Genomic DNA, 15,473 nt, shown 5'->3' on the forward strand with positions numbered 1-15,473 from the left:
ATCCCCAGGCTGAGGGATTCAATCTCTGGCCCCACAGTGATGGCAAAGCAAACGTCATTTTGCAGAAAAAGCACAAAATGTGGTTTTTTTTTCCTAATTCACCCTCTCTAATTTTCAGCCGGTGTCATGCATTCACTACCAGGAGTCTCAGCTTTTGAAAACTGACAAGTCCGTGCCCCTGCGCACAGTAACCAGCGCGCAGCAAGGGAGGGGGAACCCAACCCGAGGATTAAGCTGAACCTGTACCCACAGCTGTGACACGAAAGCAGTTGCCCATGAGAGGACGGAGTCGGGCCAGACCCACGCAGAACCACCACTCCTGCTGCCAGGCCAAAAGAGAAGAGCCTGTCGACCAGCTTTCTCCACAACTGATTCCCTGTTCTCCTTCCTGCCTGACGTTAACAGTGCGTTACTCTGCTCTTCCCAAATCTACTAAGCCATCGAAAAGACAGACAAGAGGCATGCCCTCAGGCCCAGCTTCAGGAAAGAAAACAACCTCAAAGGATGGGAAAGGGGCCTGACTTTCCTTCTATGGTATTTAATTTTTAGCATCCTTTAATCTCTACTTCCAAACAGTCAGTACGAGGGCATCGTTTACAGCACTGCTCAGCAGCGAGGATGAAGAATGAGCTGTGCCATGGCTACTCGGCTGTACAAGTCTGTACTCGGCAGTAGTATGACCGGGCTGATGTGGAAACCCATATGGTGGGTAGCAGTTACCACAACCGAATTCCTAAGAGGCAGTGTGGTTAGCCTGAATGCCAGATCTGATCTGGCGCAGCTCACACCACTGCCTTTAGACAACGTCTAGGATGTGAGAAAGTTCGGATTAGTGTTACCTCCGCTCGGTGTGTCATTTCTCAGTAGAAAAGTTTTCTTCTTGTTTGGGTTCTGCGTGGCTCCAGAAGTAACAGGAGTCTCAAAACATCTCACCTAAAGGCAAATAGGGTCACAGGACTGGCTGGAAGAGACACTTTTTTATTCCTTCTCTATATATCTGCCTTTTTAAAGCACCTCAGTTAAAAGAGGGGGAGGGAAAAAAAAAAAACAACCACCACCACCAAACCACAGAGCTAGAGCTGAGAAATACATTGAGAATTTTGGAAGACAGCAGCCAGAACAAGATCAAACATGCACTGCACGTTTAAAACAACAACAAAACAAACGGAAGCGACTTACAAAGCTTGTGAGCTTCAAGTTACCACAGCTTCACTATCTGACAAGCCAGCATACCTAGCTGCCACGCCTGCTAGGCTAATACCAAAGATTTACATTCTCCCTCTTCTTTCAACATTTTCCACCAACTGGTAGACACGAAAACTGAGTCTGGCCACACAAACACCATCCTGCCTCCAGAATGACTCTTTAAGGCCACAAATGAGTTGATAGAGCTGTGGGCCCAGGCGACACGATACCCAGTCACAACAGTGCTTTGCCATGTGAACAAATCTGAGTAAGAAAACCTGCAATCTGTTGGCATATGTACTGGTGCAACTGTTTCCTTAATACTGAGTCAAGGAGCAAATTAAAGAACTGGATCTCCTTCACAGAAGTCCAAAAGTCATCTTCAGTGCTTGGGCCACTTAGCCACTATGCCAAGACAAGAATTACCTTAAAAGCTGCATGGCAGAGAGTCACTGCTCAAATACCCCGAGAACACACCAAATGAAACTCCTCCAAGCTATGAGGTTTAGTGCTGGAGAGCTGTACTCACTTGGCCCACCATTGCTCCATCTGGAAATGATTTGTGCATATTCCAATGGTCTACGCAGTCTGGGCAGAGGAACAGAATAATGGTATGGAGTTAAATCTTAAGGGGGAAAAAAGCCATCCCAACTTTAAGGCAGCATTAACCATTAACTGGTTTACTAATCACATTAGTTAGAAAAACTTGCAAGCTAAGTGTATCTGCAGTAGATGACTCAAAATCCACGGAGTCCAATTTAACAAATAAGTGAGCCTGTATTAGCATGTCATCCTGTCACATTTTCCTGCATCCTCTCCACTGCCTCCCAGAGGGTCTTAGTTGAAGGAGCGAAAAATACAAAGATTAATGATAAACTGCATGTAACTTTTTTTTTTTTTAATCACAAGGCACATATTTATACAGAACAAGATTTCTGGAAGCTTTTTCTATGACCACAGATAACTCTCTTACTACTAAAATAGTTCTACAAATTATGAGGCAGCTACTTGAGGATTCTGATACTATGAAGTATCATTAAGACCTTTCAACTGACAATTACAGGGGAAGAAGAAAGGGAAGCTCAAGGAGGAGCCAGACAGACAGACAACAGATAAAACGCAAGATGCCTCCAGGATGCACAAGGATCATAGCCAGAGATTCTCTTTTCCTTTTGGCTTGAGCTTGCAGAGTTGCCTATTTTAAGTGAGGAAAGTTCCCCATCCATTTTGGAGCCTGCTTGAGGCTGACTGCATATAGCTGCCAATAATTATTTCACATCATAACTTACAGAACCAGAGCAAAATATTCTCCAACATATGAATGACTTAGATCAAATAGCAAGTATCATTTTATTTCATTTACAGTGATATTTTTGAGTAGCAAAGGAACCATGACATACAGGAGCCTGCAATAAAAGTTCATGTGTCTTATCTTTATAAAATAAATGAAATCATACACACAAGATAAACGAATGTGTTCTTGGAAGACATTTGAAAAATGTCATGTCTTGATACCTATTATTTTACTTACTGGTGTCTGTTCCATACTGTCTATTCCACTTTGAAATATAATTTAATTGTCAGCATGATAGCTTTTTCATCCAACAGTACTTTCCAAACCCAAATAATACTCCGTTGAAAATGCTGGTTATCAATGCATAATATCCAGGACACTAAGTTTATAAAAATCTTCTTCAACCGATAGTTAAGTCACAGATCAACCAAGTATTTGACTTAAAATGCTAGTTATCTTGCAAACAAACATACCACTACTGCTCTTTACAATTGAAAAAAGCACCCTATTAAAAAATTAACCTATCCCTCCATCCCCCTTTCTTGTCTCCCCACCCATTCCAACCCTTAAAGAATCTTTTTTTGTAATTCATATTTGGCAACACTTAATGTCTTTATACAGATTAGGATCTTCAACCCATAGTCAGGCTCTTCGTTGATTAAAAGCAGTCACAAAAGTAGAGAGAAGTGACTATAACAAAAATCCATGGATACCATGTACACCTTCTTGGCGTTCAATGCACAAAGCTATAAAAACTGAACATAATTTTGTGGAATAAGTCCTCTCTTGCCATTTAGCGTGCCTTCTAGCCATCCTGGTTCTCTGGAAAATTGCACTGCAAAAGAAAAGGAAAAAAATTACTGCATCTTTTTATGCTTGAATTAGTACCTTTAGCTTCAGCTCCATGACACCAGGCAAAGCATCCATGGAAACATCCAGTCGTCTGCAATGACCAGTTTTAAGAATCTGGCTAGGAAAGATGAAGAGGATGATTAACTTAACTTACATACTTGCATAATATAGGTGCTTGAACTATCTTCTGCAAAGTATATATGGTGAAATAGCTTTTAGGTGCAGGAGACTTCATTAAGGAAACAGTTAATGGAACTTGGGATGGGTTTATAAAATAGAAAATCTAGACGCCTTTGGGGAGAAGTCAGAATTCGTATCAAACAGTGGAAAACAATTTCAGTAGCTGGGGGCAAAGCAAGACCAGAAACCTGTCTTGAGCAGAGGTGATGAATCTGGAAGCTCAGAGCCACAGAAAAATGGCGTAGGACCTTACTCTGCATGAAAAGTAAGCATGTAAAGGATTATAGGGGAAATAGAAATGAACCAGATCTCACTCCAAGTATCATCTCTTCACAGAGTAGAGCTGTTATTGGAAGAGACCAACGGACAAACTCTGAATCATTCTTCTGGTTAAATCCTCTCTCTGAAATTCAAATACATAGTGCTATTCACAAAACACAAAGGAAAGGCTTGAACGATACACCTTGTTCCTTATTGCCATCCTAAGCATTTACCACTGCTGATCCCAAAGTTTATGCAAGGGTATCCGTGAATCTAAAATAAGAAAAATTTCAGCTCAGACTCTAAATGACCCACAAGTTATTCTGTGAGCAACAGAACTAATGAAATCTGGATTCCTATATATATTTTGACCACATTTGACAGGAAGTTAAAAAAGAAGCATAAGCCTCACTTCTTTGGAAAACAGAAAAAAAACCTAAAAAGTCCTCAAATTCCCCTATCACATTTCTTAGAAAAATATGATACAGGTACCTACTTACCTATGTAACTGTAAAATCCCACACTCTTAGCGAGCTACGATATTCTCTACCATGTTAATTTATCCTCACAGTGCTTCTGAGACAGACATTATTTAGGGAAGAGATCAGACAAATGCTGAAACGTGCCGCCAGCCATGTCAGTGCTTTATTTAAAACACATTAACACATGGGGGAATGTGATATTTGTAGCCTTCTACAAATCAGGGAAATAACAGTTAAGAGAAAGCAACATGTTAAGTCTCACTTTCAAAAGCACTGTAAGGCTCTAAATTTGAGCACTTAAAACATACTTTCCCCTAGTTTTTTCCTTGTGTCCTATTATTGTCAGTGAAGCTAGAAGCCGTGCTCAGAAACCACAGTTTAAACAACAGCTATACCTCCAAGGAATCCAGAAAACAAAACTGCTTTCAAATGATACTGATAGTTTAGATTCAGATCAAAAGTCTGGGCTTATATTTATAATGAATATGTTTGACAGAAAGATTCCAAAGGAAAAAAATACATAGACAATTACCTTTCAAGATCTCTGCGCACACAGTAACTTACATTACTATTAGTAATTAGCAGGCCCTCCTCTCCCTTTGTCACTTTTATTCCACAATTACAGAGTACACACGCATTTGAAACTGCATCGCTGACACCACCACAAACCTCCCTCCAGAAGCTCCACCGCAGCAGCTCTAATTCTACCCTTTCCAGCAAATACGCCAGCAGCTCCAGCGGGCAGCCGAACCTCGCCCTGACGTCTCCCCCGTGCCGACGGAGCACATCGTATTACAGGAAACGAACTCCAAAAAACGACAGATTAGGAAGAAAAACAACTAGAAAACCTGGAAGTAGGAAATTTCTACTTGTCCTCTGGAGCTCAACCTCAATTTACATTAGAGAGAGGATAGATATTACCGGCATACGAGTCTAGAAATCAAAGGTCTGTTCAAAATGAGGGTGGCCCTCATCTGAGGGGATCACACTAAAACTTAAATTTACCTAAAATTTACCCAGGGGAGGAAATGCTCAAACTATGCTGAATCACTTGGCTCACCACAACAGCAAATTTCAAAAGAAATATTTTCTAAACAAGTTTGATAACATAATACTGGACTCTGCACACTGCAGCACATTCAGAGATAACGCACAATGGCTAAGCAATTGGACTTGAGTGGCAAATACCATTTTCACCCCAGAAGACTGGACATGGATGGTACAACGGAGCTCTGTGCTTTGGAAATTAAATACCATACATGTACGTTACACAGCTCAGGGCCTCGTTATTCGTTAGCAGAAGTTTATTCTAGACTTCTGGAGACTGAGGAAAGAATTAGCACTCCGATTACATGCAAGATCACCATTTCTAGAGATCAGTCTTTTTTAAAAAACGCACGAAGAAGTAATTCGTAATATTCAGCAGCAGTGGCGACTGTCATGTTGGGTAAGACTTCTGCCCCTATTCAAATCACCTTACTCAAGAAGGGTTAAGATACTCATGTACATCACTAACAACTTCTGTAGGCAAATGATATTAATGGGGAAGCTGTCCAAATGTAAAACTGCTTTAAGCACCGATGATCCTGTTTTCTTTGCTAATCCATTTCCGAAGTTTAGTGTACAACAGCATTCATTTAAAATAAAAAACACTTTACCGCACAAAAGACATTTTGCTATCACGCACAGCTCTTCCTAAACCCAGGACACAGGCTATTTCTGAAAAAATACCCTGCTCAAGAGAAGATGTTCTGTAGTGTCCCCTTTCTGTCATTTCTTCTCCGTCAACAACAATTACAGTTCTTAGCACTTTCTCAGGCCTGCCTCATTTAAAAATACCTTGCTGCAGAAACCACACATTTGGCCTTAAAACTACAACTCATTATCGGACCAAGTATCCCATAGGACTAAGTCTTATGTTGGCTAGGGGAAACCACTTGTAGTGTAAAAGATACAGCGCAGAGAACTAAAAATTACATATTTTTGGCAAGGGTTAACAAGCGTGTAGCAAGACTGCACAACAAGATCAATCAAAGAACCACCACCAAAAGCCATCATCTCTTAGGACAGTAGAAATAGCAGCAAAGTTGAGAGCCCAGAGTGGGACGGCAGCTTCCCCGATATCTGCTGCAAGGCCATTTCAGCAGTCTCACTCTAGTGGAGGCAAAGTGCAGAGAAGGAGAATGTCTGACCATCAGTAATGACGGCAAGCGCTACAGAACAATCACGCCAACTCAAACGGACAAACAAAATCAACAGACTTTCAACTTGCAATGAGATCTCTACATAAAAGCTTTTCTGATTTCATCTAATCAAGAAACGCAATAAGGTCAACTTGCCATTTGCAGCATTTCTTCTTACTTCTCTGTATTCTCCATAGGAAATAGCTTCAATATTGCCAACGTTATGATTATCTAACTGCAAATACATAGAATTTGCAAGCAGCTCTTCCCAGAGACCCAATGCTATAAGCAGACCTTGTTCTGCTTTGGCAGCTCAAAAGTTTCACGGGTCTCCACTACAAATGAGACCAAGACTCATTTCCACAGTGGTATTAGTTCATTGCCTAGGTGCCACTAACTTTAGCAGGACTGAATCAGACACTGATTTACACTGATTTCCACACCTTTGTGGAAACTAGCTGTTTTGGGAGGAAACAGAAGCGGGGGAGGCAATCTAACATGCACAGTGCCTGGCACAATAGGTCTCCCTTTCTGATGGGACTACTTTACCAAACAAAGTAATGACCTCAACGCGCTACATAAATGAGGATTGCATTTTGTGGGCAACAGAAATCTCACTGCTAAAACCACTACAAGTCCAGAATACACTTCCGTAGAACTCAATCATGCTGGCCAATTTTTCACCAAGAAATTAAATTAAAGCAACAAAATGTGCTTGCAACCCTCTGTGTTTAGAAATCTCAATGGGTTTTTGAAACAATCCCTATGGGGAAAGTTGACCGCAGAAATACACAAACATTTAGCATGCTTAGGGTTAGCATGGAATTTGAAATTTTAAAACTTGCTGTTTTCCTTAAGTATGTTGTGAGAAGCAGAATTATCTTGTGGATCGGACACAGGGCTAGGAGCCAAGGGGTCTTATTCCTGACTCTGGTAAAGATTTACTGTGTGACCATAAATAAAACAGGCTGCCTATAAGGGCTCAGGCTTGTGAATGAAAGCAAGCACACTTATACACCATGACAAATTAGCGAAGGTGGAATTCAGCTTGCAGACTGAGACTTCCCTATCCAGAAGTGTTTAAGCTCCTATTACAGCTGGTGGAGATCTAGTCAAACACAAAGAATAGAGAGAGCACCCAAAGAATAATTTGGCTCACTCTAAAATAGAGGCAAGTGGTTGGTCAGCTGAGTTGCTACTGAGTTCCCTGTGCTATAACTTGGTGACCTGTGTGTAGACATTGAGACTCGGGGTCTTTCTCCTGAGTCGATTCCCATCCCACCTGACTGCTGAACATCTCTGACAGTCACACACACACCCACACCCACACCCCCCAACTACAAGGTTTTACGCATCAGTTCAAACATCTTCCATTTTAACATTTCTCTTGCTAAGACCACTGCTTCCACAACACCGTTGGCAGGAGCAAAGTCAGACTGGTTAAGGTCAAGCTACCTTCAGTGACTTTTTAAAACTTCTAGCAAAGTCAGTAGGAATTTGGTAGTGCTCATCTGGTACTTTTTATTGGTGAAGTGGTTGTAACTTTCAGCAGCAGTTTGAGGTAACTACCTCCAGGTATCTGAAAAGGAGAACATCTGTCCACAGCCTGTACACTCAGTTTCTCCAGGTGTAAAATGGAGATAATTAATGCACATGAAAGTTTCCAAGTGCTTTGAAATCCACAGACGAAAGGTGCACAAAGTAGAAGATTTATCCTCATTTCTACCTCAACAAAAGAATTATTTGCACATACAGTGCAATATAGTATTCTGGGAGTACTACTTGTCTTTGATGTAAATCCTTCATTTGTCAGTATCATAAAGAAAGACAGTCCAGAAGCCACAGCATGAATAAGAGGGAAGAGAGTGCCTTGGAGTCAAAACCAGGGACATTAACTAAGGCTGGCGCTTTGTCACACTAGGAAAGATAGAGAGGGACGGCAGCAGCTGTGTGAACACGGCTTTTTGTGTTCCTACTGTGCTTGGTAGGGACGATGGGTGCCACACCTTTCCTGGGGAAAATTACTGCAACAAAACACTTTCTCCCTTTTCCCCATATTTTCTCTCTGCTAAAACTTGATTTTAAAAATTGTAAAAAGCGTTGATGAGAGCTATCTTGACAAGTTTTCAGGAAGCCTTCCTGCTAGCAATACTGCCAAGGAATTTTGTTGTGTAAACACCATTTATCCTATCTAAAACACTTCTCCCTAGTGAAATTCCCATTTACTGACTTCTAAGCAGTCTCTTTCAAGAACCAGAAATTTAATAACACTTGGCTCCAAGGCTGGCAAGGTTTCAGTGCCAGGCAGTCTGATTATTCTTTCCATGATTATTGGGAATATCTGCTTCAACAACAACAACAGAAATATAGCCAGCATATGTCTCTCAATCTCAGCTCATACTCTGCTTCTTCCTGTATGTGCCCTTATCCAGCTGCAAACTCTTCAAGCTTTGCCTCTAACCACTTGAATTATATTGTTATGTGCTGTCAATAATATAGCCTGCAGCAACTGGGAAATAAAAATATTGGCACAGCCTAAAGTAAATTGAATTGAAGATTTAAAAAAAAAAAAATCCAGTGGATATTGTTCCGATTACATTATTCATTTTCTTACACAATTCAATTAAATAGAAAACTTTGCCTTTTCTTTTTTACTTACCAGATGGCACCTTAGTGTTTATATTCTACAACACTTCAAGGGGAAGACTGTGGGATTCAGGGTAGCACAACACACATGCAATATTGAAAACACCTGAATATGCACATCTTCAGATTCTATACAGATTCCTATCAGGTGATGTACAGCTTAATTTTAAATATTAGTAAATCTAATCTTGTCAGCCTGAGACACATCAGGTATTTTCTTCCCCCATTTAGAAATAGGAAATGGAGCCAGGAGTAAAGGTGACACTCTGACCTTCCAGCACCAACATTACATGTAGCAGCTATGACAGGTGCAAGACTGTACTTCACTAAATGCCATTATCCTGTCTCAGGCTAGAGCAGCCAGAAGGATTCATCCAGGATAATAACAGGTAAGAGAGAGCTGCTGCAATCAACATCTATGGACCAAGAGAGACGAAACAGAAGAAAACAGGGAAGGGAAACGAAAAAGAGAAGGAAACAAAGCCAAAAAGAGAGGAAGAGAAAGGAAAAAACTCAACAAACAGTGAGAGGTGAAAGAGGGAGGACTAGAAAAGTGAGACAGGCAGGGTGGAGAAAGGAGAGATGGATAAAACCTTCACTAATGGAAGCAGCGCTTTTTAGTAGACATTAATTTAACAGTTACTTTAATGGTTGATACTAGCTGTATGTCAACTTGATTGATGCGTTGTCACTTTGATAGTTAAGGTTATTGGTAGAGATGCAGAATTGATGTATTATTACTTTAATTCTTCATTTGGGGGCTTTATTAGGGCATATGGGAATTTAAATTGAGTCACTAAAGAACCTGAATTGATTCACTGGAATCTGATCCCAGCATAGACACAAGGGTGCCTAGCGCAAAAAGAAAAAGCCTATGTGAAGGCATTTCAGAGGTTTCAAATATGGAGACTGGTCTGCACTTTTAATGACAATACCTTTCTATACTGACAGAGCCATCCATGACATAACCTTTTGGGAACCATTATGGAATGACCATTAAGATACTACATATGTCCAGTTACTGCCTTATTACTTGCATGCTCTCCTCCTTTTTTCTGCCAATCCACAGCCTACTTTAGGCTGAAAGCCCTGCAGGGCAAGGACAATGCCTATAAAATAACCAGGATACAGTGGAATAAATAAAAACAAATGTATTTAAGGAAATGTGATCTTTCCCATTGGAAATCTGCAATTAGGTTTTCAAAATACAATCCACGTCACCTTCTCCCAAGCTTCCAACCTTATTTGTATGATGATATGGAAAAAGAGTTACAGTTGAAACATTTCTCCACAGCTGCCAAAGAGTCAAATTCCGTACTTGTTCTTGGACAATCCAACTCTCTAGTTGAAAAACTCAACTGAGGCTGTAATGCACCAAAACCATGGTAGCTTTGCCATAACTTCTAGCAATCTCTTTGCACAAGAAAAGAATCTTAACCTTGCTTTCACACAAACGCGCAACACAAAGCAACTGCTTCTTGAGAGACTTTCTTATCCCATGCCAACACAACAGGTGTGCAACCCTTGCTGTTCTGTGTTAGAAATGCCTCTCTTCTACGTGTCAGATCTTTTCCCCCATGCACTAGATTTTTTTCCTGTACACCGTTTTATGTCTGCTGAAGATCCCTATCAGTCATGTTTTAAAAAACTTAAATTAAAATAACTGGTGTTAGAGACTTTAAAAAGAGCAATCATTTAACTAATTCGTCTTTAAAAGGTTTCCCACCTAACTTGATTCAGACATGATTTGCCTGCAAGGCAGCTCTAATAGGAAACATCAAGTATGATTTTGTAAAGTGGGTGCTAGTAGGGAAGAACCTAGTGGGGACCCCAGACCACCTTATGCTGCAAAAAAAGTAGAACTGAAGTCTGGACCAGGCTTATTTATTTGTTTGGGAGGAGGCAGAGGACAGGGATGTCCTATGCTCTGTCTGCTTTAAAATAAGCATCACAAAGAAGGGGAAAGAGATGTCTGTCTGTGCGATTTTGTTGTTGTTGTTGCTATACATGCTAAAAAAAAAAAAAAATTCTGCTAAGCTTCCCATTTGTTTCAGCTTGTTAAACAAATTAGGAACATTCTACTGGGGCTGGGGAGGACAGGACGAAAAGATTTTCATTTATGATAAAAACTTTCCCACACACACTTTTGATCCAGCGCTAACAGTGTTAACACGGTGCATTTTGGGAAATATAAGACATATTTAGTTCGCTTTTTAACTGCAAGCCTGCAGGTTGATGTTTTCCAGCTGGTTTAGACTGTGTCCTTTTCTCTTTTTCCTGCTGGATGTAAACTGTGAATTTGGAATACTCCTCCTTTATGCCTCTTACTACCCCTGTGCCTCTAGACAGACTGAAAGATTGAAATACTGGTCTCAGTACTCACAAGGTTCTTAGGGATGTAATTCTCAGATCACTTTGAATCCCCCAGTCTGCACAAAACTTAGATGAGGATTTGGCCAAATGTAAGAGTCTTCTGGTTTTTATATGAATGTAATTTTTTATCAAGGTCTTGTAACAAACAACGGTCTTACCGTGCTGCTGCTATAAATTAATTTCTGCTTAGAATTGTTATTAAATTGCATTCAAGTACAAGAATTGCTGAATTTGTCTAGGCCCTGTTGAGCCATTCCATACCACCTCTTTCTTATAACAGGAATTTCCTTGCGATAGGAAGGAACTACGTTCTAATGTCGTCTTCTGCATCTTCAGAGTTTGTATTACAGTAGTCATTGGCATAAGGTTTAAAAACTAAAACCGTTCCTATCAGTTTGAAGTCCCTGTGCAGTTGCTGAAGAGTAGAGCCATAGAAACTCACTGAGGAGCAACACAGTCTTGAGCGCAGGAATCACCTTCTGGATGTTAATATGTAATACTATATTTGGGTCCATAGAAATCTTTAAATACAGGCCTTCATTCTGCACCTCAGTGAATATTCCTTTTTCTACAAGTACGTACACACACTAAGGCACCCCTTGATCCAAAAAGTAAACACTCCCTTTTCTCTCCAGTGATCACCTGATTTACCTGGAGCTCTGCTTGCTTGAAAATCCTTAAACAGATTTTTTTTGTTTGTTTGTTTAAATGAAAGCCCGTATGTTATTTTACAACAATAGTTCACATTTAAAAAAAATACAGTTTCTTAGGCCAAGATGTTTTTTTCTATTGCTGAATAACCTTTTTTGGTTCTACAACACATTTAAATGCTGCTGAAAAATTAGACCAATTGGAAGTGTCTACTCACCAGAAATCAAAGACATTGCCTCACAGTGCTAAGTATATGCTAAGTAGCTTCCGCGTACTAGAAATCTTCTACGTCACCAACTGTGTGCCATCAGCAACATTGGCAGAATAGCAGTTAGGCTTGTATTTTTATCCAAAGCCATTTTAGCAGTTTTGTCAATTTGTTTTTCATTGCTTTGTATTTACTCAAGCAGTACTTACCATCTTCAAAAATTGCTCCTATCTGAAATGATAATTCAGAGCTATGTTCTGCTTCACATGGATAAACTGCTCTTGCTTTTCGGTGGGCAACGCTGAAAAATGAAATTATGAATTATAGTTATTTTTGACTGTTATGTACAACATTACTAGACTACTGAAGATGCTGTTTTGTCCTAAACGCAGCAAGATTTCTAACATTTCAGGCAGCCTTTTAGAGGTGTTCTCAGAATGCTCAGTAATAAGCCATCGATATGAATTTGTCCAAAGTCCTCATTTCTCCAAGTATCATAAGCAGAGATCTTGGAATATATAAGTATTTTTGGCACGTCTTATTTAATCACGCCTTTGCGAATTGACAGTTTGCTGCTGCCCAATGATGCTTTGTTTAGACACAGCACCCACACCATTAAATCATCTTTTGCTTAGCCCAGGCAACAACTACACATAAAACACTGGGAAAGATTCTCCCTACCCCCAAGGAACTTGCAGTCAAACAGACAATGCAGTTCTGGTGCAAAATGTGACCAGTAATGAGAAATGGAATTTTGTTACCAAGTGTTGGAAAGAATTTATGAATATACCCAACTACTTTAATTAGAAAAGCAAATAATATAAAACTTGAAGGAAAAAGCTAAGATGGTGAAGACCTTCAAAGGAAGACGTGAAAATACTTCAGAAGATGGACAACATGGAAGGAAGCAGGAACAGGATGGAAGGAAAGCAGGCCAAAAGAGTGAAAGGAAAGAATGAAACCACAGAGACAGGTAAAGATGTGGGAAAGTCTTTCAGAGGCAAGAAGGCTAGGTTGAGAAACTTAGATTTGACATGGGTGGCTATGGAAAAGAAAGAATCTGTATTTTGAAAGACACTGTCAGAGAATCACTGCAGTAGAGACACACTATGAATTGATGACCCAAATCAAAGTCTGCTTGTATTAACCAACAAGCCACTGGCTCAATCTGGGTACCTTCTACAAAAAAGGTGTTGAAAGGAAAAATAAGACAAAATAGACAGTTATTTTATTCTGTCAAAATCGCTAAGGTTGCATTTCTTGATTTGAAATAATCATTCACATACTGCAGAAGACATGAATTAGCTGTTTCTAAAAAGATACAGAAAAAAGGAGGCAAATAAAAAACCAGCAAAAATTGAAGAGTACATCATACCTCTCCACTGCTCTGTCACTCCCAGTGGCAGGATTAGGGAAGAAGAAAGTGGATGGTGCAGTATTTGTGGCAGCTGGATTAGCAGACGGAGTATTCATCCACGAGACCATCGATGGGCGGCTTTGACCAGGACTAAGAGGAAATATATTCAAGGCAGAATTAACAAGGTGAATAAAACTTCTTTTCATACCAAAATGTTTGAATCTTTATAACTAGATAAGTAGTTAGAGTCTCAAATTCAAAATCAATAATAATGTCAGGCTGATTTTGCAGACATGGCCATCATATCATTCTGCATTTCCTCCTTGAAAGTATTTCTCCTACATCCTAAGCTAAGATGAATTACCTGAGATGTATGACATAACCAATAAAAAGACAAAATTCCACATTCCTTATCTGATAAAGACAGATACAACGAAACTGCATCTAGCAGGCTATTATTTGAGCTGCCACTTTGCCTTTACAAGTTTTGATGAATCTATTTAAAAATCTTCTCAGTGCTGTACTAAGGCATGTACGACTGGGAAGATTTCAAAAGAGGCTGCAGCTATTACAACATTGGGATCACGATGCTGGCTCCGCATTGAGATCTCATTCGCATAACTGCGTAGATACTGCCTCAGTGGCTGCCCTCACGAACACACTGTTCAAAGACTTATTAAACTAATGGCTGAACACATAGTTGCCACAAGAGGAGAAGAAATAGCAGCCAAAGATAAAACTTTTATCAGTCGTTGAAAAACATACAAAGTCCTCCCCAACATAAAGAATGTTCCTAATTTTACACCTTAAAGAACTAAAGCGTTCCAGCACTGGAAGGCTTTCTTTTACTGCATGGACAAAACAACAAATAGTCCAAACTTTTAATGTCAGCATATCTTTGGAACAAAGAGCTGGACTTCAAGCAGTTTCTAACCAGAAACAGAATTAAAATCATTTGCACACAGCTTTCACACAGGAATCATCACTCAGAAGTACAGACTTCACAATACAGCATTTATCAGTTCATCTTATTCTAAGATTAACCTCTTAGATAGCATAAATCTGCAAAGTACCACCAAAATCTAGGAATCCAGTCAAGAAGGTTTTTGTGGGGGTATAAATGCACACCTAATCAAGGTGGATTGACCAAAAGCAAAAAAGGGATCAGCAATCACGCCAGTTATAATTGTAAATGAAAAAAACAAAGCAGGAAACCTAACATATATATCTTCTTGTGCATGGGGATATTTAATTTCTAGAAGAAAGGATCACTATTGTTGGTTTGCATATCATGATTTATAACCAAATTCAACTTTTACAAACTGATTTTCCTAGCCAATATATCTCATAGTCACTCTAGCAATTACATAGTTAAGCAGACATTTATTTTTATTATTAATTTTTAAATTTAGTACATTATAAAATAGTGAATGGCACATTCCTTATTTAACAAGACAATAGTTTTTCCTTTGGATCTGTGTCAGGCAACATTTGGATGAAAAATGGAATTCACAGTGTATGAAAACAGCATTCTACAGTTAATTCCACTAATAAAAAAGAAACTTAAATGTGCTGGAATCATAATCAGAAGGGCTTATCAAAACATACTCTGCTTTTAAAACTATCAGCTTTACCAAATAAAGGAAGGAATCATATGTAGTAAACTGAATGAAAAGCTGGGTTGGGCTGACCAGAAACATATTTCATGCTTAATTTTGGGAAGAGGACATCTAGTCTGCTTCACGACTTCTACATCTTCCAATAATTAAATACCTTTGAAGACCAGCACCTACATAATTCT

At 39.6% G+C, this 15,473-nt stretch overlaps 1 protein-coding gene across 1 annotated transcript in view; it reads right to left on the bottom strand.

Moving 5' to 3' along the window:
* Positions 1-2,518: 2,518 nt before the first annotated feature.
* The window catches only part of ARHGAP10 (Rho GTPase activating protein 10), a 155,763-nt gene continuing 142,808 nt past the window's right edge, over positions 2,519-15,473 (bottom strand). The window contains exons 21-23 of the mRNA XM_075150004.1: positions 13,691-13,822; positions 12,525-12,616; positions 2,519-3,314 (exon numbers count right to left, since the gene is read on the bottom strand). Coding sequence (XP_075006105.1) covers positions 3,226-3,314; positions 12,525-12,616; positions 13,691-13,822 — 313 coding nt within the window. The 3' untranslated portion in view covers positions 2,519-3,225. The remainder of the gene's footprint in view (positions 3,315-12,524; positions 12,617-13,690; positions 13,823-15,473) is intronic.

The sequence above is a fragment of the Calonectris borealis genome, chromosome 4 (genome assembly GCF_964195595.1).
Source record: "Calonectris borealis chromosome 4, bCalBor7.hap1.2, whole genome shotgun sequence".
NCBI lineage: Eukaryota > Metazoa > Chordata > Aves > Procellariiformes > Procellariidae > Calonectris > Calonectris borealis.